The sequence below is a fragment of the Dermacentor silvarum genome, chromosome 2, assembly GCF_013339745.2.
Source record: "Dermacentor silvarum isolate Dsil-2018 chromosome 2, BIME_Dsil_1.4, whole genome shotgun sequence".
Taxonomy (NCBI): domain Eukaryota; kingdom Metazoa; phylum Arthropoda; class Arachnida; order Ixodida; family Ixodidae; genus Dermacentor; species Dermacentor silvarum.
Genome location: NC_051155.1, coordinates 228467895 through 228495338, shown reverse-complemented (window position 1 = coordinate 228495338; position 27444 = coordinate 228467895). Strand labels below are relative to the sequence as shown.

Here is a 27444-nt window from a genome sequence, read left to right as displayed (position 1 = left end):
CAATTTTGCTCAACCAGCCAATCAGCGGGCGCCTTACAGTGATACTATTACCAAAGTGGATCGTTTCAGAATACGGCCCCAGATGATGAACGTGACAGCTAACAAGCTGAAGTACTTTAGCAGGTACAAAACGCAGTTCTTACAGACCTCCCTAAGCATTTGACAGATGATGTATATTTTTTCACTAGCACAATGTGCTTCATTTCGAAATAAAACACCAAGATCCTCTCTCGAGTACCCTATAGAAATGCCAGGGCTAGGAGGGCAACTCTTTCCAGAATCCTCTGCTCAATTTTCCTTAATTCAATGCAGGAATGTTCTCGGAAATAAATCGTACATTAAAAAATTGTCTTTTACATTTTAATTAGAACAACAGCAATAAGAACATCTTTCAGCACAGCGTTATGACTCACCAGCAACATCTGTGGCCACAAGAATAGGAAACTCCTTTTTCTTGAAAGAAGCAATCACCTTGGTTCTGTCATTCTGTTCCATGTCTCCATGTAGAAGACCCACTGAAACATGGATAAGAAAGTGTTTTTGCATTTTGGGAGCAGTTCACTGCTCAATAATATTCTCATGGACACACAAGGTTGAAGAGTTATTGCGTTGCTGTGTCAGGAACTATGAAAAATAGTGGATGTGAAGGGCCAACATATTTAACTAAACTTAGCAAAATGCTTAGCTAGTCTTGCTGCCTCCTTAAACATTGAAGTGTAAACATAAAGCAAATGTAGGCAGCAGTTTTACACACATAAACATGCATGCACAAATAGCTATTTCAAGCAAAGCTTTACAAACAATATTTTTCACAGGCTAACATCAGGCACCCTTCCCTTATCCAGATGTCCCAACCTAAACAATGCCTGGTTTTTTTCTGGCTAGTAGCGATCCGTGATTACTTTTCGCACTTGGGTTGTGTTTTTGTCTTTTCAAACAGAACGCGATCATGGGTTCCAACCTGTCTGACAAAGAATTGATGACTCGGTGATGAACAGCACTTACCATTGTGGTCGTGAGCTTTAAGATTGTTTGCCAGCTCCTCTGCATTTGCCTTCTTGGTGACAAAGATGAGAACACTGCCAACTGTGCCACAGCCCAAATGGAAAGGAGAAGTAGAAAGAAAGACAGATTTTCACAAAAGCCCATTTCAACGCAGCCACACAAGCGTATGCATTTATGTACAGGGAAATGAAATAGCAAAGGGAACACTTATTCATTATTTGAGCAATGATTACTGCTGACGCATGACTTCGAACTCTGCTTTGCTAGCACTGAGTAAGGACAATAAACAACCTTAAAAAATGAATTATACAACCCCTTTTAGACTTGTTACAGTGTACACATACAAAAATGCACCAGTACGAAGAAAAGCACCAATGAAGGCGCACCCATTTCACAACTAAGAAACATTGACATCACAATGTGCAGATGGACTTTTACTTAAGTGAGATTTTGCAAGAAAACCTTGATTTTGAGCTTCTCTGACTTAGTATATCGAAAAGTCTCACAAAAGCAAGTTACAAAAAATTATTTACAAGAGAATTTAAGAGATTGCTAGTAAGAGTAGGAATAATGCTCGCAGCTCGCTTACCCACAAGACTGATATGCAAGCTTTTACATTTCACAGCAAATGCACGAAATGGGAAGCAGTGTCTGTGGTAGTATTAACAAGCTTTAATACCATGCTCTATAGAGAGTTCTACATTTCGTCACAATAAAAACATGGGTGCAATGACTGCGGACTCAACAGTATTCTTGATGTCAGAAATTGTGAGGACATGAACACCAAATCTTTACAGCCCTTCAAAAAAGAAAGAAAAGGTTCCCACTTATTATGCAAAATAAACTTCTCCGTATAACCAACTCTGCTTTCCCATGACGTAACCAGCGCTTTTAAAATGCTGCTGCTAACAACAGAATCTACAGAAAGCTCATGGACAGCAAGGTAAGATTTCCCCCCACCTGAGGTGAATTCCACCAAGTGTGTGGTGAGCCAGTTCCATTTGGACGTTGGTGGGTTGCTAGGCATCACGAGCACAATTTGTGTCACATCTTCGTTAGCTTCTCCCACATCACCCTGAACCACCTTGATTGGGTCCGTAAGCACATCGCGTGCCAGCCGCTCCACCTTGCGCTTGAATGTAGCACTGAACATGAGGGCTACATGAACAAACCAGAAAGTCATCTCACACTCAGTGATTCACTGACAAACAAAAAGAGGTAGGTAAAAGGAACACCAAGTGCACTACAAACATTAGGCTCTTCCCTAAGAAAGACAGCTGGTTCCTATGTGAGTCTGTCTCAATGCTCGAGTGTAGGACCTAACTAAAGGTTGCTCGATGTGCAAAGATAAAACTATATAGCACTCCTAGGACTGATGGAGTGCAGTAATTTAGGTTGGGGAAACTGCTGCACTATTTAATGGTGAGAATTATATCCTTCGGGTCCCAATTAGTACCAGTCTGTGAGCCACGAACCAGGCTGAATATTCTTTAAGTCTACATAAAATGAGAAATGCCCCATTTTATTGGTTTCTAACTGCATCAAAAGTGTAATGTGGAATTAGTATTAAACTTCAAACATTCCACGCTAAAGGCTTACATAGGCTGCCCACATCCCTTGACAATCGACACAAATTTAGTATCCTAATAAGAGAAACTGAGAAGAACAAGAAGAAAAAAGAAAAGAAGAAGGGATCAAGGCAATGTCACGTTCAGTATGAGCAGCAAAGCACGAACCATGGTCGGAGCACTTTCGCGATCAAGCTGGTGGCACTAATGTACTACACTCTGGAGAAAAGATTTGTAGACCCCAGGCGCAATGGGAATCGGTTTAAGGCTAAGCAAAGCTTTCATTGTTGTTTGTCATGTTTGTCAAGAATGCTGTTTTTGTTTACTGACCATTTGCAAGTATATAGAGAACACAACCAAGCTTTACAGATTTTCACCCAGGAATGACTCACTCAACATAAACTTGAGGCATTCAATTATCGTATCCCTCTCCAATGCAGCAACGCTCATACCCTTACGCTTTCTGTCATCTGCTTTCATCATGAAGCAAAAATAAACTGCGAGAGGCACATTTGGTGGCTTCTGCTTATTGCCATGGTTGCCTATTATCTTTCTCAAACACTGCTGTCGATCTATTGCAAAAAGAGAGAGAATTCTTGTGAAGCTAAGGCAGCAGTGCACCATGACAAAGCACACTGCGTTAAAGGTAAGGACACCTCGCTTCTCGGCGGGTCAGTCACTTTAAAAAGAAAGTAAACGATGAAAAGCACAGGGTACGCATTGCTGGAATGGTGAAACCATCTCAACATTTTCCTTGAGAGCACTACATGGTAGCGCCACCAGCAGGGAGAGTGCTCCCGCCATGGCTTGCGCGTTGGAGCTCACATTGAATGCCAGGGTTCTCCTTACGGTGAGTGACAGTGGAAATGCCGCCCACCGCTGAGGTTTACTGCCCACCACTCCCGGTCTCAAATCTAAAATTTTGATCGGTTGATTGGAGCGGTGGGCTTACCACCCATTGCTCCAGTTAATCATGCACAGCTTTCCGTTGACGTAACACCGCCATTTCGGAACCATCATAAAGAGGAGAGATGAGCTTCAGACAGATATTTCAGATACTGCGCCATGCAAAAATAAAAGCAAGATAAGCAATTAAAAAATTAAAAAAAAACTAGCACCGTGATTCGTTGCTCCAGTGCGGACACAGAAGCACGCTTATTGGCTGACACATATTCAAATTGCTGGCACATGTTTCGTGCACATTTTGACAGCGGCGGGGTGTGCATTTTTTTTTTTTTTGTCCCAGTGAAGTTGGCCGATTGTGGTAGGATGCATCGCTGGCTTGTGTTAGCTTCGTTAATGTGCCTAAAATGTAATATTGGTAACTGTACAATTTAAAATACTGCAAGGTCGTATTGGAGGGAAAAAAAAGAGAGAGAGATCTGCTGTCATCTCCGCTCTATGACATTGTTTTGCCATCATCTTTCAATAGCACAGCATGCCTCGATGTTCTCAGCTATGCTGGTAACTAGTTCATCAGTTTGAGTGTTGGCTTTCTGAATGCTTTCAGTCTTTTAAAATAGGCATTGCAACATAAACAGTGAAAGCACAACGGCAAGGCAAGATACTCACTCTGCCTGTCAGGACGAACATGGTCACAGATGGAACGCACCTGGGGCTCTGCAAGAAATTAACAATTGGCACAACTCACAAGATGGGCAGAAAAATAATGTAAGTGGATGGATGGATGGATGGATGAATAACTTTATTAGTGTCCTTTAGGGCGCGTGCTAGCGCGCAGCGGGCCGCTCCCACGTCGGGACAGAAAGGCCGAGCCTCTCCGCCGCGTCGCGGGCCCGTTGGACAGCCCATAACTGTTCTTCGAGGTTGGGGCTGCGTAGAACCGCATCCCAACGTGAAGAACTGTTGCTTTCATCGCCGCGTAACGCGGGACACCGCCAGAGCATGTGAGGTAAGCTCGCTAAGTCATTGCATAGTGCACATGTGTTTGTTGTCTGAATTTCGGGGTACATTTTGTGAAGAAGTAGGGGGTTTGGGTATGCCCCCGTCTGTAGAAGCCTTAGTGTTAAAGCCTGAGGTCTATTGAGTTTACAATGCGGGAGGGGGTAGATCCTACGAGCCAAGTAAAAATGCTTAGTAATTTCGTTGTACAAGAGAGGAGAGTCCCGATAGTCAGTACCCCCAACGTCATGCTGCCCGCTGGTACTCGTAGCTACGCGGTTGATAATTCCTCGCGCAGCATTGTGTGCCGACTCATTGAGGTTCGGCGGGGCACCCTCGATCTGTCCCATGTGGGCTGGAAACCAGATCACTGTGTGTGGCTTGATCTGCTTGCTTCCTAGTATCCCTAGGGCCAGCTCGGATATGGTTCCTTTGGCAAATGCCCGAACGGCTGATCTCGAGTCACTGTAGATTGATGTCCTCTTGTCGTCCAATAAGGCCATCGCTATTGCAGCCTGCTCTGCGGTCTCAGAGGACGTCGTCCGAATCGAGATTGCGTTCGTTACTTTACTTTCATGGTCTACGCTAACCGCAGCGAAGGCCTGTCCGTCGGCGTAGCGAGCTGCGTCTACAAAACTGTTCTCCGAAGCCCGTTCCCGAGCCTTTTCCAGGAGGGCCTTCGCGCGCGCCCGACGTCTTCCCACGTTGTGTTCCGGATGGACGTTTCGTGGGATCGGGGCGACAGTGATGCGGTCCCGCTGCTCTCGAAGGATGCTGCAGAACTTTGTTTTGACTACTGTGGGGGGAACGCCCAGCTCCTGCAGGATGTGTCTTCCAGCTTGTGTGGTAGATAGCCTGACGAACTGGGCCCTCTCCTGCGCTTCCGCCAATTCCTCGAGCGTGTTATGCATGCCGAGTTGAAGTAAGCTTTCCGTGTGTGTGTATATGGGGAGGCCGAGGGCTCTCTTGATTGCCTTCCTGATTAATGCGTTCAGCTTATCCCGCTCCGATCTTTGCCAGTTGTGCATGGCCGCGACGTAAGTGAAATGACACATTACGAACGCATGCACCAATCTCACGAGGTTGTCTTCTCCGAGGCCTTGCTGCCGGTTGGCCACTCTTCTTATTAATCTGATGGCATTGTCCGTCTTCTTAGTGAGACGCAGCACTGTCTGGTTGTTAGAGCCACTCGACTCGACCATAATGCCGAGAATCCGGATGGCATCCACCCTCGGAATATAGCCTCCGTCGTTTGTCCGTAGTTTGATGTCGCATTCGGCGAGTGGCTTCCATCCCTTTGGTTTGGGGCCTCTGCGCTTGGGTCGATATAGTAGCAGTTCCGACTTGTGAGGTGAGCACCGAAGGCCCGTGGACTCGAGGTATCTCTCGGTAGCATCAATCGCCTCTTGCAGGGCCGTCTCTACCTGTCCATCACTACCTCCCGTACACCAGATGGTAACGTCGTCTGCGTATATGGTATGACTGATACCGTCGATAGCAGAGAGTTTCCTGGATAGACCAATCATGGCGGGGTTAAAGAGGGTTGGGGATATGACTGCCCCTTGTGGCGTCCCCTTAGACCCCAGCTTGATCATGTCTGAAGTCAGGTCCCCGATGTAATGTAATGTAATGTAATGTAATGTAAGTAATGTAATGTAATGTAATGATGTAATGTAAGTGGAAGCTGCTGTCATTACATCAGCAAAACTCAATGACTGCAACATGGTTCCATACAAGTGAAACTAACCGTACAGTCAACTTCTATTAATTCGACCTTGACATGAACGATGAAATTGACTGAATTATCAACGGGCCAAATTAAACAAGTTGAAGAACAAACGTCAAAACACACCCCAATACATTTGCCAGTACTGTTGCACCTCAATATACCAAAGTTGGTAAAATGGGCAGTTTACTTCATTACATTGAAATCTGACCTGTTATGCAAGTAAGCATAGTCGCCGACAGATTTTTTTTTTTTTTTACACAAAATGGGCTGCAAGATTTTCCAAATTGTAGCAAAACCAGAAAAAAGTAATTTAAATGAAAAAAAAAATCATTTTGTTGAGTTTGAGAGCCGGCGACCACAGATACGGTTTCATGCGGTGTTGATGATATCTTCACTTCGGCGGTACGAAGTGTAGCCTGAGAAGCTTTCATGTCTACTCTACCGCTGTGGCTGACAGTGTTGCCCGTAGTGGGACAACGCCACTATTACGATGAGCACAGGCAGAGAGAAGCGAACGCTTCGTCTGCCTCTCGCTTCAACGTTTTTTTGAAACTCAAGATTATGTGGCCTCCAGCACTAAACATGCGGGAAAACTGAGCACATGAAGCAAACAGCTATTCGACACAGCGTCATCCGTGCCGCGAAACGAAGAGAAAAACAAGGTAGAAAAGCTATGCAAGCATTGGTGTGGCATGCCATAACGCCCGTTAGTTTTCTTTATTGCGGTCATCGAATGAAATTAGGGACTTTTCACGAGAGGCCTCGAGCCATTGGTTGCCCACAACCTAAGGCGGACTCTGTCATAATACTGCATAGTTCCGAATAATCTGCAAATTTGCATGAATCTCTGCACATGAAGATAGACTATTTTGGCTTACTCAACCTTTGCACCCATCATAGATTATCGCTGAGATAGGGCGCGCATGGGCTGCGCATGGGCTCAGACGCACTGACCAGTAGCGCACCCAGGATCTCTGCCAGGGGGGGGTTGACAGTTTTCCAATACCATCTAAACAGCACTAATTTCGATTTCTTCACGGGAAATTGTCAAAAAAATGCGCTTTTTGCGAGTGTGCAGACGATTGCGCGTCTTACATCTTAGTTGCAGTACTCAAATGCGTAAGGAAAGAAAAGGGGTTAAACAAAAGGGGGGGTTAAGTCGGCCTCAGGGGGGGGTTCCAACTACCGAATCCCCCCCCGTCGGTGCGCCACTGGCACTGACAGTTATGTGTAGCCATGGCCAAGCTAGAGGAGGTGAGGCACGCTCAAGTGAAAGGTGTGTTTGCAAGTAGCTGCATACAATTGTCTCTACATTCCTTTGCAGTGGCAATGAAATTTAGGTATATTGAATCGTGTATTAACACCCTTTTTTATATTTAGGTTCAAAATGCATGGTTTTCTATGGATGAAAATTTATAAAAATTAAATATTTCGTTATATTGAGAAATTTGTTTAGTGAAGTTTGTTATATTCAGGTTTAACTGTATTTGCCTGATTCTAACATGCCCCCAAATCAAATGCGCGTCCGCTTTCTTTGTGTCCAAAGTATCAAACTAACTTAGAAATGAGATTAAGGCTCTTATTCTGGACATTCCACCATTTTCTTCGAGGCGTGACTTAGACGCGACGCTTACAAAATGGCGCTGATGGCCCCGCTTTGCTTTCGTAACGTGATGCAAATTTGATGTTTCGCCTAAGAAACTGTAATGTAGGCACTGCACCTAGCGCTCTTGATAAAGCAAAACAGTTTTCCTCCCCAGTAAAAATAAAGCAGCTAGATCAAACCATACGATTATTCCATCAAAATCGTTTCTCGCTTCTGTTGTCAGCATGCGCAGAAGCTGTCGTCTTCTTCATTAGCTAAGATGCGTGTCCTCGGGAAATGGAATGAGTCATCGTATAATGGCGCTCACGCGCTTGTTTTTTACCTTGAGACAACATACGCGACCTGCCAGTGGTGATGAGCACATGCTCTAGGCTACGTTATCGCTAGCTCGTGAAACGCAAGTGACTCGGCCCGACTTGTCTGGCTGAGTAGTGGCTGAATATCATTGATAGCGTTGTGCGCGCCACAGGTGGCAGTACCGGCGCCGGTACTGCCATCTCTTGTTCACTTCGCTGCTTACTCACACCGCGAGAGGAAACTTCAAGGTGCTGCCTTGCATAAATTTTTTATAAATTAAAATGTCACCGTTGTCATAGCCTCTGGTGACGCGAAAAGTCAATAATCTTGATTACGATACAAATGCAGTACAGTGTAGACCGCTTATGACGTAAGTCGCCGGAGTCGCGAATATCCGCACTATAAGCGGTACCGCACTATAACCAAAGCAACAATTTTCAAGACCTGCACATATGCAAAACATGTGCACCGAGCCGCCACGCGTATGCGACAGTCGAGGAATGCGGCTAGAACGTTTGCATTCAATTTACAGTCGAATTTCGTTAATTCGAACCAAATCACGCGGCGGCGCCTCCGACCAGCATTGCTCCGGCACCGCCGTAGAGTAAAAGCTTAGGAGACCCTCAATGTCGCGTGCGAAAAAAAAAAGAAAGGAAAAAAAAATGCGGCGGCAATTTCACCCTCTCTCAAATGGCAAGGTCGCCGATTCTGCGTTGCGCCGGAACATGCGTGTACGTGCCGACGTCTCAGCAACGCTACCGTAGCCAGGCGTAGAAAATGGCAGTGAACCCTTCTTTCTCCTTTATGCTTCCTCTACTTTCTAGTCACGAGTTGACCTTGCACGCTGCGGCTACGGCGCTGAGGGAAGCAGCAGCGCTGTCCCCGGCCGGCCAATGAAACTGCCCACGCCGGCAAGCGCCCGCTTCCTGATAACGGCAGAAAACGAAACTTTGGGGAGCTGGCGCCGGGCCGGCTGGAGCGGCCCAGCGGCAACGCCTGCACGGCGGCGGGCGTGCACGGTGACAGTCGAAAGTGAGGGAGCTCCGTGGGAGGGTGAGGGGAGCCACCGAGGCGGCGAAGTTGCCAAGGCGAAATCCGCTTCCCTGCCGCCCTCCTCCCTCACATTCCACGGTTTCCGCATGCGCCCTTCGCCGTGATGTGCCGGCACCGCCCGCTCCCTGAAGTTTCGTTTACTGCCGTTATCGTGAAGCGAACGCGACAGAACACCCATACAAACTTGTTTCGCGGCCCTCGCTCGCTATGCGCGCCGTGATATTTCACGACTCGCACTCAAGATTTTGGTTCCAGCCTCACTGGCTGTTCGTTCGCACCACGTGCCCTTCTCCTCCACTTCGTCTCTCTTTCTTCCTCGAGCACTCCTTGGGGTGCCCGTTTGAGGGGAACGTTCGCCGTCTCCGCTGACTTACGTACTCCCAGGCAGCCGCACTGTAACCGGTATTTCGTTTCCCGCAACTGCACTATAAGCGATACGTGTATACATGGAGTGCTATGGGAAAATCAACGGGCGTCTGAAAAGACCGCACTATATCCGGTCCTGCACTATAAGCGGTTACGTTATAAGTGGTCTATACTGTAATAAAAAGTCGTCGCAGAAACTTTGCTAGTTTCAACCAATATTATTTGAAATAAACGTGGTTTTAATGAAAATGATGGTTCAAAACACAAATGCCAACACCTCCCGAGAGCGATGCAAATACTATGATCCCGCGTAATGAACAAAAGATTTTCACGGCCCCAAATGACGGGGAAAATGTGGCGGTACACATGCCTTTTGACCGCCATTGAATATGGCCGCTCATTGCCATAATTCGCGCAGCTCGTCGCACCACAAATTAAGGTGGAAAATCTCTGCAATGGGGGCCCAGCGCAACATCACGTAACGTCAAATTGACGTTTACGAAACCACTCTTCCTGTGACGCTCCTCACTGGATATTCCTTCAGCCAATCAACAAGCTGACATGCCGACTATCTTGGATTGGACTGGACAAACTTTATTTGTGTCCTGCAGGACGCGCTTATAGCGTAGTGGGCGTCTCCCACGTAGGGACCGACAGGGAATACCTGGCAGCCGCTTCGTGGGCCTGCTGGACGGCCCATTGCTGGTCGGCGAGAAGCGAGCTTCTGAGGGACTTCTCCCACTTGTCGAGGTAGAGTCGGGATGAGCGTTTCTACACTCCCAGAGCATGTGTGTGAGTGTCGCCGTGTATCCGCACGAGGGGCACATGTCGCTGGGGTACGCATCAGGATAGAGAACGTGGAGTTTGGCGGGGTTTGGGTATGTGTCTGTTTGTAATAAGCGTAGGGTTAGCGCTTGCGGTCTGTTAAGTTTGGGGTGTGGGGGCGGAAAGATGCGGCGTCCAAGGTAGAAGTGTTTGGTGATTTCATTATACGTAATAGGTGCATCCCGGTTGGTCTCTATCTCGGCGAGGTGCAACACCATCACATATTTGCGAAATTGTAGATGCATTGCACGGGCTTCTACACGCTACCGTCCGCTTTCTTTTTAAAGTGCTAAAGTCGCAATATAGATGCCAAGGACATGAAAAAAGTATTAGTCGATAAAATTTGCAGCTCCACGCCACATTTCGCCATTCTGATGAAAACGCAAAATTGCATTTTGCAAAACTTCCGTTTCCCGGCACAAATTTTAAAGCATGTGACCTCTCGACAGCCAATAAGATAGTCAACATGGCGGATAATGGCGGCCGTGCAGCCGCCATGCGTGTCGAGAATAGAGCCTTAAAACTTTTTAAATTTAGAGAGTAGAAATCTCACGCGCATCTGACTTTTTGTTGCAAGAAAAATGGACAAAGGTGTAATATGTGTTTCACAACGACAGCTGGTTTACTAAATTCAGCTTCGCCGCAATACAGCCATGGTTTGTGGTCAAGCATATGAATGCCGCAAACGCGGCCTTTGTTTTGCATTCGATTGCACCCCACAGGCAACTTTCGGCCCCATTTTCTTGGGTTGGGGACGGGGGGGAGAAAAACACTGTACGGGTTAGGTGCGTGCATGCTCACTGGTAAAGTTTAAATTATCCAGCACAAACTAATTTTAGGATCGAAATAATGAAAGTTTGGGCCCATAGTAATGCATGGGTGCCAGCCGGGATCGAATTAGGTAGAACTGGAGTCGAATTATTGGAAGTCCACCATATTTTCCTTGCAGGCATTCTCTTACAGTCAGCTGCTGCTGCCCCATAGTAAGTAAAGAGCCCATGAATTATACTGCTTGTTTCTATATTCTTACAATCCAGATAATCCCATGTGCTCCTGTAACAGTCCTTTTGGACAGCATATTATGAATGGGAATATTTAAATAAGATTTCAACACAAATTTGGATGATAAGTACATGACTGGAATGTTCAGGTTCAATTTGCACATCCGTACGAACAGTACAAAAGAAACTAAAACAAGGCTGCTGAAGTGTGAGCAGAGTGCTTGACAGAACTCAAGAGTGACCAACTGAGGATAATATCATTAAACACTGTTATGCTCTTATCTTTTCAAAGTCAAAACACTTAGAAATTCCAGATATCTTTCCGATACAAAAAAATATACGCTGCTAGAGTAAGCCGCTTACCAAAGCCCATGTCAAACATGCGGTCTGCTTCATCCAGCACCAAGAATGTAACACGCTCCAGGTTAGTGGCTTTCATTTTGATCATGTCAATCATGCGACCCTGTACACGAGAAAAGCTCATGTGAATACATATCACTTACTAAAAACTAAAAAAAAAAAAAAAAAAAAAAAACTACGCACAGAAGAGTACAGTACATGTGATGCCAGTTTGACACATGGATTTGTGTGAACAAGAATGCTATATCAGTGTGCAAATTGACAGGTAAAATATCCCATAACCACCAAATAATTCAAGGCATGCTGCTCGTTGCTGTTGGGTTACGGCAAACACAGCGTCTGGATGACTGCCCCTTCAGTGTAGTTGCCGTGACTACGGAGCACACTGCTTCAAGCATCTGGTACATTCCACCAAAAATTTATCCACATACTCCAGACCATTTTACCCTCACATTTCTTTAGTGACATTATCTGGTTGCTGAGCTGCCCCAACACGAATGACCAGTTCCTCCTAAATGTTTCTTGCTTTTGCACCACACGAAACAAAACAAAAGCACAGCACAAGATCAAAAGGCTTACAGGGGTGGCGACGACAATCTCAGCTCCTTCCTGGAGTGCCTTGGACTGCTCCCACTTACTGCCACCACCAAAACAGCAGGCAGCAGCTACACCATACACTTTTCCAAAGCGCTTGGCTTCGAGATAAATCTGCAAGTATACCGTGCACAATGTAGTTAGTCAAATGAGTCAAAGCTTCTAAAAGAGAAGTTTAACCTCATTGGTATGATAGTTTCGTAGGTTTATAGTGCAAAACTCCAATTGTATTGCATAAATTTATGTATATACAGTCGAACCACCTGTATATGTTGAATCTGAAGGAGATCACAAAAAAAGTTTGATATATCAAAGTTTTATGCAAAAATTTTCAAGCGGATATTACTTCTGTTTATTATACACAATAATTCGTTATTTGTGGGTTCGATATATCTAGGTTCAACTGTGAGTGTACCCTGCGGTCCACGTATAACGATATATCGGTTATAACGAAGAGTCGACCTAAGAGTATCAACGTATGCATAGGGCTATGAGAAAAAAAAAAAAAAAAAAAACACATATAACGATATATTATTCACCGCATATCGGATATAACGATTGAAATCTTGCTTCTGGGCAGCGTTTCGCATGCAGAATAATCATGAAATTTGCGTTCCTAAGTTGCCTGTTCTAAAGACGGGGCGAACGTTTGCCTACGCGAGTTCGTATTTGCCGCCATTACCGTGCACCGCTTCCCGCCCGCGCGCGCATTGCAAACGAAAGCCACGGAGAGCATCGCAAGTTGGCGCAGCGTGCACAAGATGGCGCCAGCTGCTTCGCGTCCGCGTTGCCGGCGGTCAGAGGAAAGGAGAGGGGGGGGGGGGAAGAAAGTGATAAGCGAGCGGCGCCTGTGCGGCCCTACGCTGCCTTTACAATCTCCCTCTCTCAGTGAGTGCGGAAATTCGCCGTGGAAGGAGCGGGAGGTGCGCCGACAAAGCGCCAAGCCGTGTCTCTCGAGACAAAGCTGCAAATTTAGCAAGACTCGAAGAAGTATGAGCTCGCGCAGTCGATGATATCGACGATTATGAAAACCGGGAGTGCCACGATCATGAAGGCTAGAAGTAGTGGCCATGCCGGTCAACGGAAAAAGCGGGCTTTGTGCGCCAGGCCGAAACCCTCGTGGGTGAAACTAACATGGTGGAAGCCGCTGACATTACCGAACTCTGGGAGCACGTCGCTACTGACGATGAAATAGGTGGTGCTTCGATGGAGAGTTTCTAAGTGCTGGTAGTGCTGCCTCGTTCTGCGAAGAGATCTCCGCCAGAACGATCGTTGTCCCGACAAACTGTGACGCTGTGCAACAGAGGCGACGACAGCAGCAGCAGTGACGACGAGATTGACAATGGCCCGTCACTGACACCGACCCCGATGTTCAACCAAAGTGCAATGTCGTCGATCGAGTTGTTCATTGATTTCACACACGCTAAATTATGCCGCCAGTGTTCGTGCAGCAGCTAAATGCGATGCACATGGAGGTTGTGAATCCGAAACTTCTGCGAAAGCAAGCGCAGATTTCTATTTCAGCGCGCCCAATGATTGAGACGCTATTTAGAGGTATAAATAAACATTTCGTTTTCCCCAGCCTACTTTCTACAACATCGATTTTTTACCGCAAGTGGCAAATTTGGTTTTGGGACTTCAAAATAGATTCATTCTTTTTTTTTTAACGGCAGTCCAGATACAGCGATGATCGGTTATAACGATCGGATTTTTCGTTCTTCTTGATGTCGTTATAAGTGGACTGCACTGTATATATATACAGGGTGTCCCAGCTATCACGCACCACGATTTAAAAAAAAGAGGAACAGCGTTACGCGAAGCAAACCTAGTGCGTATTGTTTCCAGTACAGTGGAGTAGCCGCCAGTAATTTTTTCGTTACTGAGATTTAATTAATTAATTGTAATTAACTATCAAACTCGAGAAGTACTGTCCTAATTATCAAAGTGTCAATGAGAAAGTTGTAGAGCAACATGAAAAACTCCCGATACAGCTTTCCATTGCTCAATATGTGCTACATAAAAGTGTTTTTCCGAGCATGAAAGAAGCCCGCAAATACGCGCAAAGTGCATCGAGCGGCCAGTCATGCGGCAATTCTGCGTGTATTCGTGGGCTTCTTTCACACTCGGAAAAACACATTTATGTAGCACGTATTGAGCAACAGAAAGCTGTATCGGGAGTTTTTCATGTTGCTCTACAACTTTCTCATTGACACTTAGATAATTAGGACAGTACTTCTCGAGTTAGATAATTACAATTAATGAAATCTCAGTAACGAAAAAAATTCCACTGTACTGTACTGGAAACAACACGCACTAGGTTGGCTTCGCGTAACACTATTCCTCTTTTTTTTAATCGTGTTGCGTGATAGCTGGGACACCCTGTATATAGCTTGCCATTGTTCTGTTTTCATGCTGTACTCGTACTTTCTGAAAAAATGTGCTCACCTGTTGGGCCAGCTCCCTGGTTGGTGCTAAAATCAGGCCAATGGGACCTTCCCCTGGTGCGAGCTCCCGCTGTTTATAAAAATAAACAACATTGCAAGATACATGTCACAGAGGCTTATGTTGTTGATATGAAGTATTCCTTCAATTGAATTCAGATGGAGCATGCGGTTCAGGAGTTGACATATCTTGCATTCACACTTCCCCCACTTTCAGCATTGACATTCCAACCAAGCAAAAGTACTTAATTAATCGACACTACCTAAAGACTGTTCTCACTGGCAAGACCAGAAATTTTAAATTATAAAGATACGCAATGTTAAAATAAACATGCAAGGGTCTAGATTCTAAACTGACACCACTGTATGAATGTTCTATGTGTCAAGATGTTTATTGATGGGGTACACAATGATTGAAAGGTCGAACTCGGTACGGCAGTCAGAACCCTGCGAGCAGTCCGAACCGGCCCAGTGCGTAAAGCACTGGTGATGCGCCTGACTGACTGGCACTTCTTCGTTGTATTTCATACGCTGGAGATGCCTGGCTAACCAGCACTTCTTCGTTACATAAGCATTTTATTATTACTATTTTTTCATGAATTTTGGACAAAGCATAAAAAACATAGTAGAAGAAGATTGCAGCTGCTTGTGTAAGTTGCACATGGCCCTTTGTAACTACCGTATTTTCCGGTGTATAAGTCACATTTTTTTCCCTGAATTTTTCTTCGGTGCGTCTTATATAGTACTCCTTTTTTTTTTTTTTTCCGGAAAAACTGCTGTCAAAATCAGATTGGATGCTATGGCCACACGAAGCATGCTTGTTTGACCTCCTCTGGCAGTTGCTACGGGTTCTGTGCACGCATATGGATGCACCGCGTTCTTCCCGTGATCGAGTTGCCGAGCGCGAGAAGGACGGAGCAGCAATGCAAGCGGCGGCAGGCTGACTGCAAGGCGACCGACTCCTGAAGCTGTTGCACCTGCAGATCACTTTCAAGATACAGCGCGTGCCGCTGCACAAACTACGCAGTTTCTACCAGAGTACAAGCCAACCCCCTCCCTCCCGTGCTGCCTTCCTGTCTTCCTCCCTTGGGTGCGATTCGGCTCGTCGCACGCTTTCGCTCACATATACGGCCTATGGCGCGCGGGGACGATGTTACAGTGAAATCTCGATATAATGAACTTCAGGGGACCGTGGTAAATGGTTCGTTATTCTGAAAAGTCGTTATAGTGAAAGCCACAAAATTAAACATTCCGCCCATTAACTTACTTCATAAGTTGTCATCATATGAGCTATCCACGAAGACGTCGCTGTTGGCTCTCGGCCCGCGCTGTTGCTATTTGCCATAGATTCCGGCGCCACGCACCACCGAAGCACCATGTAGTAAGAGTGAAGCGCTCAAAACAGCCGCCGACGCCGAGAAAACTACGCAAAAAAAGGAAGCTCCATGTCGTCTCCAAAGCGCAATGTTTCTTGTTTGTTTGTTTATTTTCAGAATGCTTGCCGTGGACACCGCAACTGTCTCGCTTGAGGCAGACACCCGAACTATTTTAAAGCGCAAGCGCGTGTAAATGACACCGCCCAGAAAGTATGAAAGTACAAAGTGTGACCGTATGGCAACCCCACGAGTATGGAGGTCACATTTCTCCGGGCGCATAGCTAATACTGCCGCCGAAAGCGCGAAAGAGGCGCGCGGAAAGAAGGGCGAAAGGAAGAGATGCGCCTCCGTTGCTAGGCGACACTTGTCTGGGCGGAACATGCGCTCGCAAATCATGATGAGCCGTCGCCTCAGTTAGTGTACGAACGGTCCTGCACGTGCCAATCACCACTTCGGGACCTTTTCAGAAAGAACGGCTCGCTTGACTGTTGAGCTCACCCACTGTTACCCTGCCTCGGAACGAAAAAGCGCGAGTCGAGAACGAAAGTATATTGCGGTGATGCCTGACCCAATGCGCGCCTTCTGGCCCCGCTGGTCCCGCTGCTTTACCGAGCTGCGCTGTTGGAATATTCATCCACGCAGGGCCTTCAGGCACACTGCGCCACTGTAGCGCGCAAGGTCGCCGTCCTAAACCAGGTATGAATCTAATACAACGTGCGCTGGCGTGTCATCTGAGGGTTGGGTGGTATGGAAAAAGCGTGCGTGAACGAACCTATGCGCGTGCGGGCGACAGCCACTTCCCTTATGACATGCCACTGCTGTCACCAATTTGCGTGATTGTCGCGCTGCTTTCGAGTCTTTTTCGGAACTCGCGGAGTGATTATCATGGGCGATTGGCCTTTCAATAAGCAGCCACTCAGGTCTCAGGTTTTCCCGCCCCGTGCGCCGTAGCGTCCGCTTTCTGTGCCTTGTTGTCTGCTAGCCTCCTGTTTCGGCTGCCGTGACTGGATACACAGAAATCTGAGAATCCCAGATTTTGGAATACGAGTTCATAGTACTAAGGCGTTGTTAACATGACATGGAAACTGAATAACGATCATTATTCTGAAAAGTTCGGTATTCTGAAGTTTGCAGTACTGAAATATTTTTGCATTGAAACTACAGTTAAACCTGCTTATAACGAACCTCCATATAACAAATTCCTGGATATAACGAATTTTTTCTATTCCCCGCCGTTACTCTATAGAAGCACATGTATTTGAGACCTCTACGCAACGAAGTGGCAGCGGGAGACCCCCTCGAAATAAAGAATTTTCCCCGCCGACAACCTACAGATGTCTCCCCAAATTTTGTCATTCTTGCGCGAGCAGCAACCGGAAGCACTTTCTCCACTGCGACGGAATGCAGAAGAGGCAGCGTCGCACTTGGTGCGCTCGAATTCACGGCGACTGCGAGGCAAGAGCTAGCGCACGTGTGCGTGCGTGCGAGCGTGCACGAGGCGGGTCTGCATTCCTCGACCCGGCGATCTTGCCGCCGCGGGCGTGACGTTTCCCTCTCCCTTCATTCAAATCTGATCCCGCCGCTTGCTGCAGCTGGCCTAGCCCGTCAAGCAGGCACTCTCTTTTCCTGTTGATGTTGCCAAAGGAAAAAACTAAATTTTTTTTTTCAATGCGCTGGCAGCGCCACTCTTTGGTTACTGCGCAAGTCTCTGTGCTTCACTTCACTAACCTGACGCTAGGTGACACTATACGACGCTAGGGTGCCTCGATGGGGCGCGCACATCAAGGCACCCTACTACGACGCTATCGTGTCGCTCGCTTTTCGTTTCCGACGGCTCGCGCTTGTGTGAAACGACACGCGTCCACGCATCCAGTACCTGTCACTCGCACACAGAGCGTACGGCGCGCGGCGACGATGTTGCCGTGTTTGGACTTTACACGGAACTTCAAAGCGACATCCTCGGTGACGGCACAAATGCGCTTCGCAATAAAATGTGCTTCTGCGCGGTTACTACTCCAACGGCGACAGCGAATTCGCACCCCCTACTGGCAGCTTCTCTGCGTTACCGGGGACTTATCTCGAAGGCCATGCTTTTGTGTGCGGCAATCGGCAACAGGGACGAGCAGAAAATACGTCATGGTGGCCATGTTGTAAGTTTACTATCGCTACCGACTGTCGTTCGGGCGTCGCAACTCGAGAATCGAACGTCTGCACACGAGATTTTGCCGATTTTGTGCATGTGCGTGTAGAACAAGAAAAATAGTACGCACTAACCGTTTGGTGGGCAATCAGCGACTACGGCTTAAGCGGTCAGCCAATACATGGGGTTCAATGGGTGCTGGGTGGGGGAATCCTCGCGACTATGTTTAAACCGCAATTACGCATTAAGCACGTAAGTATTAACGAGGTTTGACTGTACTATCCTTACTTCGTATAGCTGCCTGCTAATTTACTGTTGCAATCAATGCTTCGCCTTTCGGGCGAAACAGGGAATTTTTTGTTCTTTGTTCATCGCAACTTTAGTATATTGGTAGTAAATCTTGAGCGATAGTATATACAATGAGCATTTCTTTTTAGAATTTTCGTGCCAAACCTGCATATAACGAAATCCTCTTTATAACGAAGTTTTTCGGGAATTTGCCAATTTCGTTATATCCAGGTTTAACTGTATAAGAAATCAGCAGGGGATTTCTAAAAAGTTCGTAAATCTGAAAAGTTCATTAATGTGGGGTTCGTAGTAACGAGATGTTACTGTATCGCCCTTGGACTTCATACGGAACACTGTGGCGACCACGACACCAGTAATACGCCTGGAATGTCAATATGATTACTATCGCTGCATGGGCTTTCGGGTGACAAGCGAAATCTTATGGCTGGCCAAAACTGGCAACATGACAAGCGACAGCGACGGATTGATTTTCGCGACCCAGCAAAATGTGCCGCTCGTCGCCCCAAAAATTATGTGCATGTGGTTGCAGCTTAAAGCATAGCGGTTCGTTGATCCTGCCAGATGATGTCATGCTACATAGCAAGCAGGCTCAGTTATTAAAAAAAAAATCATGAGCCATTTCACTTTGTGAAGGTGGATGACCAGCGAAGCTGTTTAGCACATGACACAGAGGTGACATAGAATATTTAACAAAGGTACGAACACATTTATTGTCTTGATCGGTGGTCATCGAGACGAAGGGTACACGCACACATTACTCGAGGAGAAGCCTGCATCGGTTTGCCAGCAGGCGGCAAACACCAGCGATGACGATTGTGCACAAAACGCCAAGTGTATGCAGGATGCCATGCAAGAGTCAGTTGCCGTTTGGTGTGTTGCGAGGAGGGAAAGGGAAGGAAAGGGGGTTGGCGCATGCTCCACCGAGCTTCCCTCGCCTCAGATCAGTTTTGGCGACCGGATGGGAAGGCCACGCATGGTGTGTTCTGCCGAAGAGCAGGCAGCGTTTAAGCAACGCTGCCGCGAATGCACTCGGGAAAGGGCTCGTCGTCGATGTGCGGATTCGAGAGTGAGGGCTTCCGACACCCAGAAAAACGTCAGCGAAGAGCCGCGGACCCCCGAATTGCGGGAGCGCGATGTTGAGGCCAAACGTCAGCATCGTTTTGTTCTCCAGGATCCCGATAACAGTGGTGCATGCCTTGGCAACGATAGCGCCAACTTCCCCTGGTGTGACGGCCAGGTTTCAACGCGAGTTTCTCAACCGGAACTTCGGAGCCAGCTACAGTGCGTGTGACAGGTTGTGGTTCGAGCACAACGTGGTACTCATCAGTGCAATTCGTTCTGAGGAACACCGAAGAAACACACAAGCTGCGCTTACCCCCATTTCCTTGACAGCGGAGGGGCTACTGAACGAATGAATTGTGGCGCAAGGAAAAAGAAGGAAGACCAAGAAGAAAACAGGATAGGGCGCCAATCCTATCCTGTCTCCCTTCTTGGTTTTCCTTCTTTTTCCTTGCGCCACAATTCATTCATTTAGCTATGCACCAACTTGCCCAACGCACTACCTTGCTAAAGAGGGGCTACTGATTTTTTTTAATGCTATATATCTTAGGATAGCAACACATTAATGACTTATAGTGTAGGTTATAACTAATTATGTCGCATTATTATTTTTCATCTCTGTATTCTTCTCAACAGCATTTCACCAGCGTTTCCCAATAGACACAACAAAATGGCTTTACAATGTACCTTGCTCGAACATAGGACTAGAAAAAGAAAGATGTACGAAAATGGTGTGATACAAGCCCTTTACCCCGTTATTTGAAGCTGTAGATTCCATCAAATGTCACCCACCTGATCCATGATGTGTGTCAAGAGGGGCCAGATGAAAGCAGCTGTCTTTCCTGAGCCAGTCTTGGCAATGCCAATCATGTCTCTGCCACTCAGTGCAACTGGGACTCCCTGTAATGCATATTACCATTAGGATACCATTGAAAAGCCAATCTTTACTCAGAACTGTACTGCTGAAAGCGTCAAAACATTACTTCAGCAGAAGCGTCAATGAACATAAGTGTATTTCTTGTGAAAACAATAAAATATGATGAAACTGACCATCCCCACAACAGCCCAATAGTACTGGTGCTAAAAACGAATATGAGTTTGCTGAATAACACATCCAGGCATTCAGCTACAACTCTGTGTCTAAATTTAATAAAATAGACACAAAGTAAAGCAAGAAGAACAAACTAAATCTTACCAGCCACCCTTTACAGAAAAAATTTTGTTGTTTCTCACTTGTTGTTCTAAGCACAGACATACAATGTATTTTGCCTTTGAAATGCCCTTTGCTAACAACCTCTGATGCATGTACATGCTGATGTCTGCTATATTTAGATTCTATCTAAACTCCTTTTAAGTCGAGGACATTACATGGCATGTTTCCCATTAATACGATACAACAAAGATCAGGAACTCACTGTATAGAAGCACACGCAGTTTCATTGGCTCTACCGAAGGCATTTCATTAAAACCGCACAAGGGCAAAGCTGCATAAAGATAGTGTTGCTACACATGACAGCGCACCTGTGCTTGGATGGGTGAGGGTTGTGTGTACTCTGCCTTGCGGATAGCCTTGAGCATTGCTTCGTCAAATCCCAGATGACCAAAACTTGTCACAGGTTTTGGTGGAATAGCTCCTGTCACTTTGACACCCAACGTTGCGCGCAATTGATCCACTTCAGCATCACTGAGCGCAGCTATTTCTTTATGTTCCTCGTAGAAGTTCTTGGTGAATTCCGTGTACTTGATGGTTGAGTGGTCGATAGGTGGCAGTGGATCAATGTACTAAAAGAGAAAATGAATGAATTATACGTTAAATAGAGCAAATTAAGTCATGCATGTATAAGTGAATGTGGGTCAGTTCATCATCATTCGGTACTGTTCTTATAAACAGTATGGTTTACTATTAGCTTTTGAATGAAGTAATATTACTGCCATAGCAGACCAATGCATAGGTTTAGCAAACATGCAAAAGACCCTTGCAGATAGACTGAATTCAAGTCAAAATTTGAGGACAAATAGAAAAAACAAGGAAGAGTCCCACAAGATGTCGACCAAACCAAATAACTACAGTAAGATGTTAGGACTTTGAGCTTAATTCCTTCCGAAGTTGAGTTGTCCTTCTGTATTTGTGTATTCTCTGCACTGTACTTTCACAGTTCTGTAAATGAAATTGAAACTGAAATTTGAAATTTCCCAAACTAACCATTGTCTTGATCCCACAAATCATTGACCTGCTCTGAATGAGTATGAGTGCATGTTATTTATTCACGGCTGATGTCCGCACAGCAATGCCCGTGTTTGTTCAACATTATGTCTGACATAATTTTTATGCAAAAAGCCATACGGTTACAATGGCAAGAAATAGGCACCCTTTCAGAGCTGTGGCGCATTCATGACACTTCCCTTGCTGCAGCTTTGAACGAAAGCTGCATAATTAGGCACTCTGCAGAATAACAATGAAAACTATGCAAGCACATGCTATGGCATGCTGCTGTTCAGCTAAATAAAATGTTAGCTGAAAATACTAACACGCTATAATTAATTCAATGTACATATCATCTTCATCATCAGCCTATATTTATGTCCACTACAGGACGAAGGCCTCTCCCTGTGATCTCAAATTACCTCTGTCTTGCGCTAGCTGATTCCAACTTGCGTGTGCTATACTAGGTGGCAAAAAATAAAAATACACAACGTAGCTAGGTGGCACCAAATGAAAATACACAACGTAGCAGCTTTAGTGGTTGGTAGATATCACGGTTTCATACGTCTTGTGACGAGACCACTCAAATCATTCTTGCCTTTTATTTACCAGCACAGTGGTATTCAGAAAATAAAAAACAAGCAACCTTTCTGTGGCCATACCACATTGCACTGACTTTATATTACTGGGAAAACGGGTGTAATGCCATGCAAATAGTCACAAACAGTTACAGCACTTTGCGTGAATGTCACCCAAGACCCCTGGTAAGCTTTTGTGTGAATAAAATAATCACAAAAAAAGACAGAGAGAGAAAGAGAAGAAAACGCAGCCTCTGAAAACTAGGCTTTTGGGTGAAAACCAAGCCAACAAGTCTACTCTACATTTGAAAAATAAAAATTGAGAACAATAAAACCTACATATGTCACAGAAGGACAAGATCATCCTCAAAACAATAGAATAATTGCATGTGGCTTCAGGAAGCTGTACCTTTGACTTGACAGGGGCAATTGGATTGCCATCCTCATCATACTCCAGCTCAATGTCACTGTCATCCTTGTCTGCTCCAGCATTAGGGTTCTCTTCAATGTAACGATAGTAGGATTCTTCATCATCTTCATTTTCTATGTCATCACGGACACCCCTAAGAAAAGGAGGCACGAAAGCGAGCGCAGAAGTTAATCACAACTCGGTGAATCACAACCGCACTACAATACACACATCGCCAAATTCTGCCTGCAACTCCCAAGAAATTGCATTCCACTTGTTAGCATTCATTGCACTGCTAAGAAGTCTGCCTTATTGTCTAATTTGCACTAGAGAAAAGGGCATGTAAGACATCTCTTTATACTTACTTCAGTTCATCCTTTGATTTGGTTTCCTTTTCAGGCATCTTGCTGTTCTTGGATAACGAAGGTTTCTTATCTTTCTTCAGGTTTTTCTATAAACAAAAAATATGAAACAGTGATTGTTACAACTAGCACCAAAATTACGCAAACTGTTGGGACAATCTAAAAAACCCTACAGCCTGCAAAGATGTGAAGAAGCTCCTGTGTTCTTGCCATGTGCCCCTACCCCCGTTCACAGTTATAAGAAGTATAGTGGCATGGTACCAGAATAAGCAATCATATCAGGTTTACCAAATGGTTACTCAGACATCACAATGAAGAAATAAAATTGAAGACAGCATATGCAATCAACCCACATTAATTTTTGTTTGGATTAGGTAAAGCTATAAAAATAGAATTACGAGTTTTAATGGATACTTTGTGAACAAGGACAGAAGGAAGAGGTTTTCCCCAGACACACATCCAAGATAACACAGCTGCAAAGCTTGACACGGAGTCACATGCTCATGGTTCTGACACGACTGGGTCTGTGGTGCCTGCATGTTGTGGCCCATGTTAACCCTTTAACTACGAAGGATGAGCCCTACTCATCCAGGCCACAGCTTCTCCTGCTTTGCTTGCCGGAGATGAGCCTCACTCTTCTGTTCAGTTCCCGTCATGCATTTAAGTTTATGCCCTTGAAAGCACTCTTTGATGCTTTCGATTCGTTTTCACTATCTGTTCAGATAATTAGACTTGAACCTCACATGCAGGCTGAGGGAAGATTCTTTCAGGTCAGACGTTTTGATATTTCAGGTCATAAGAGATAAACCACACACATATTTTTAAATCTGCATGTAATCTGCAATATTTTCCTAAAATAAAACAATATAATTAATCTTTTTACATTTTTTAATGAAAGAACTTGGGAGTTAAAGAGATAACATAGACAGCAGCCTGAGTGGGACTGTGAGTGCAGTTTGATTACTCATGGCCTTACGACTGTCCTTCTGACAGCTACTCCTGGCCGCGTTATTCTACTGTGGGAAGGCAAAGACTGAATTAAGCCCCCAAGTCAAGAGTGCAGATCAATAATGGTATTCTGTGGCTTTTTTTAAAACCCAAGATCTACTATTAAAATTGTTTATTTAACAGCTCTCCCAATGGTGACAGCTGTCACAATAAAGTTGATGGCTGAACATTACACACTAATCTAAACGGGCCAAGTGAAAGTCACTACAACGACAACTTCAAATCTAATTCCTATGAAACGTAATTTGACCAAAGTCATTTTGAATGTAGAATAAATAGCAGTTGGCTATGTAAGTTACTGCTTGCTATTACTGAACTCTTTTATGCCTCTTTCAATCATGCTATTGCTTGACATGGGGTCCTTTACACTGTTGTTCCCATTGTACCATAGGGTTTTGGTGTAGCACATTCAACACACGTCACTAATGCAACACAGATGCACACACATACACTATGCCAAAACCCTCGTGTATGACATACCAACAAGCCCAATGTGCAACCCTAGTTGTTTCTCCTGCCCTAAGCATACAGTGTCTCCCAAGAATATTTTTGATGTTGCACTTTTTAAAGGCATTTGGCGCGACATCAACAGACAACATTTTATGAGGGTTTTCATGATCACTCACCTTTTTTCAAGCAATGTCTAACTTTCCCATTTGAAGAAAACGGAAGAATTTAGACTCAGAGTTGCTTCGATTTCAGGAAACACATTTACATTGCTCACCTCAATATCAGCCATGAAAGCATCTAAAGGGTCCTCCTCACTCTCAGAGGAATTCTGCTGTTTCTCCCGACGCTGCTGCTCATCCCATGTAGGGCTTCCAGGGGCTGGTATATATGCCAACTGACCTCCACGGCCATCTTCCTCATCCTGTTCAAAGTACCTGCAAGAATAAACATGGCCTTAGCCACTGAAGACAACTAAGAAGCAAACCCAAAAATATCAGCCAACGTTAACGCTTTGTTCACGTTGGTAGTTTGCTTTAAGCACATACGAAATATCGTCGTCATTGTTTAACTTGGCGATTTAAAGCAGCTGATTGGCTCATATAATCCAGCTGCACATGTAAACCACTAAACGAATGAACGTAGACGAAAAAATTTGCAACTTTATACTCACCGGCTATGTTGTAACGCTGCAATTATTTTGGCAAATCGCACAAATGGCGCCTCGAATAAATAATCTCGACACGACCCTGTTTACAAGTGCTAGATCAGCCAACAAAAATTACTGCGACATACTAAGACACATTGCAGATTCCAGCGTGTAATTGTCGACAATCCTGCTTGCGCACAGTAAGATTTATGTCATTTTGTTGCGCGCTCACGGCAGCCAAAATCTGCGTCTTTTTTTTGGTATGCCTTTATAGTAAAGAGAAAAGACGACACATTATATTTAAAGCGCAGCACGAGATGAATACTTACTCTTCTTCGGTCTTCGGCCGCTTGCGAAGGTTTCCATAGTTGATATCTAAAGCGTTTTGCGTTATAGTGCTCAAGCCAGTGTAGCCACGCCGGTTAACAACCGGCAATGCGGGCACAGGTGTCGTTTCTGGTTGCAAAGCGCTGCGACCAAGCTGCGAATCGGATTTCTTTGAAGAAACCGCGAAGCTTCCGAAGCCAAAACCTTTAGGCCGCCCTTCGCCGCCTTTGTGGAACATGCCGCTCAGTCGACGCGGCCAAACACCACGAACAGTCGATTACGCAAAGACCGTCGTCTCCTAGCTTTAAGGACTGCAGGAGGGGACGTCACCTGGGTATGAGAGCAAAACTAGCAGCCAGCAAAACAAGAGCATGACAAAAATACAAGTCACAAACATCTGTCCCGGTGCTTTCGCTTTAGCACACGGAGGAACAAGCTGCTTACAACGAAACAGTGGACTGTCTTACCTACAGTGTCGTGGAGCTATCCCGCATCATGCAGAGTGACATCTAAAGCAAAAATGCGAATATTGTCCAGACATTGAGATTTGTCAGCAATCGCGCAATCCACTCAACGCCGCAAGCTTTGCGGATTGCTTTGGCTCAAGTTGGATTGGGTCCGTCAACAAGACTTGCAGCGATGACGATAGGGCTGATGCTCGTGCTTGTGTTTAGGTAGAGTGTACCCAATCTAGCACACTCTAGTTTAGGGATCGTTTTAGTATGTGATAACTTCTTAGATGATAATAATGTATACCCAGATACAATGATAGGATTTCGCAAAAACCTTTCGACACAAGATGCGATGCTTCAACTTAAGCATCAGATAATCGATTATAAAACGCGCTCTACAAGGGCCATCTTGCGCCTTGATCTTAAAAAGGCTTTTGATAATGCCAACCACGCAACCATATTGGAAAACATCGAACGAATAGGACTAGGGCAACGGACGTATAACTACATCAAGAGCTTCCTATCAGATAGCAAAGCAGACATCTCCGTCGGAGGGCTCACGTCGCCCGCGATCGACATGGGGGGGAGGGGGGCACGCCGCAAGGCTCTGTTATTTCCCCAATGCTGTTCAATCTCGTTTTGATGACAATCCCCGAAGAACTAAATCATATAGAGTCCCTCAATCACACGATCTACGCGGATGTTATTACTAACTGGGTCTGTGATGGAAGCGACGGTTAAATATATATAGAACGACTCCAGACCGCAATAAACACAGTAGAGGAACCCCTCATAGGAAGAGGCCTCACATGCTCTGCAGAGAAATCCGAACTTCTCTTATACCGCCCCACACTATGGGGCAGGCCTCCCGAAGCATACGACAGAAACAAGGCTCATGAGGAAATCAAGCTACATACCAAGAAAGAACGGGCGGAATATTCCAATAGACAATCAGCTCAAATTTGTGCTGGGAACAAAGGTACAAAGGTACAAATGGGGAAACCATAAGGAAGTTAGACACAAAGGTAATGAACACCATGAAATTAATCAAACGAATTACTAACAAGCACCAGCTAGGGTATGAAGGAAGAAAGTATCATACGGCTCATACAATCATTCGTAATCAGTCGGATCACATACATAGCAGCCTTCCACAATTGGTTAGCAGCTTAAAAGCCCAAAATTAACATCCTCATAAAAAAGGCATACAAACTAGCACTAGGGATTCCAATCAGTACGAGCACGGATCTCTTCCTAAAGTTTGGACTCCACACACTGGACGAACTCATAGAAGCACAACAAACCTCTCAGGTGGAACGACTAACCTAAACCAAAATAGGACGGTATATACTACGCAAGCTAGGAATCAATTACCACA

The 27444-nt window shown here is 45.4% G+C and overlaps 1 protein-coding gene across 1 annotated transcript in view; it reads right to left on the bottom strand.

Annotated features, from left to right (window-relative positions):
• The window catches only part of LOC119442816 (ATP-dependent RNA helicase DDX42-like), a 41466-nt gene extending 15236 nt beyond the window's left edge, over positions 1-26230 (bottom strand). The window contains exons 1-14 of the mRNA XM_037707849.2: positions 26082-26230; positions 25617-25944; positions 24916-25075; positions 23187-23272; positions 22822-22975; positions 21153-21413; positions 20424-20531; positions 14752-14820; positions 12292-12420; positions 11716-11815; positions 4146-4193; positions 1966-2163; positions 1006-1086; positions 414-515 (exon numbers count right to left, since the gene is read on the bottom strand). Of these exons, the coding sequence (XP_037563777.1) occupies positions 414-515; positions 1006-1086; positions 1966-2163; positions 4146-4193; positions 11716-11815; positions 12292-12420; positions 14752-14820; positions 20424-20531; positions 21153-21413; positions 22822-22975; positions 23187-23272; positions 24916-25075; positions 25617-25852 (1732 nt within the window). The 5' untranslated portion in view covers positions 25853-25944; positions 26082-26230. The remainder of the gene's footprint in view (positions 1-413; positions 516-1005; positions 1087-1965; positions 2164-4145; positions 4194-11715; positions 11816-12291; positions 12421-14751; positions 14821-20423; positions 20532-21152; positions 21414-22821; positions 22976-23186; positions 23273-24915; positions 25076-25616; positions 25945-26081) is intronic.
• Positions 26231-27444: the final 1214 nt, after the last annotated feature.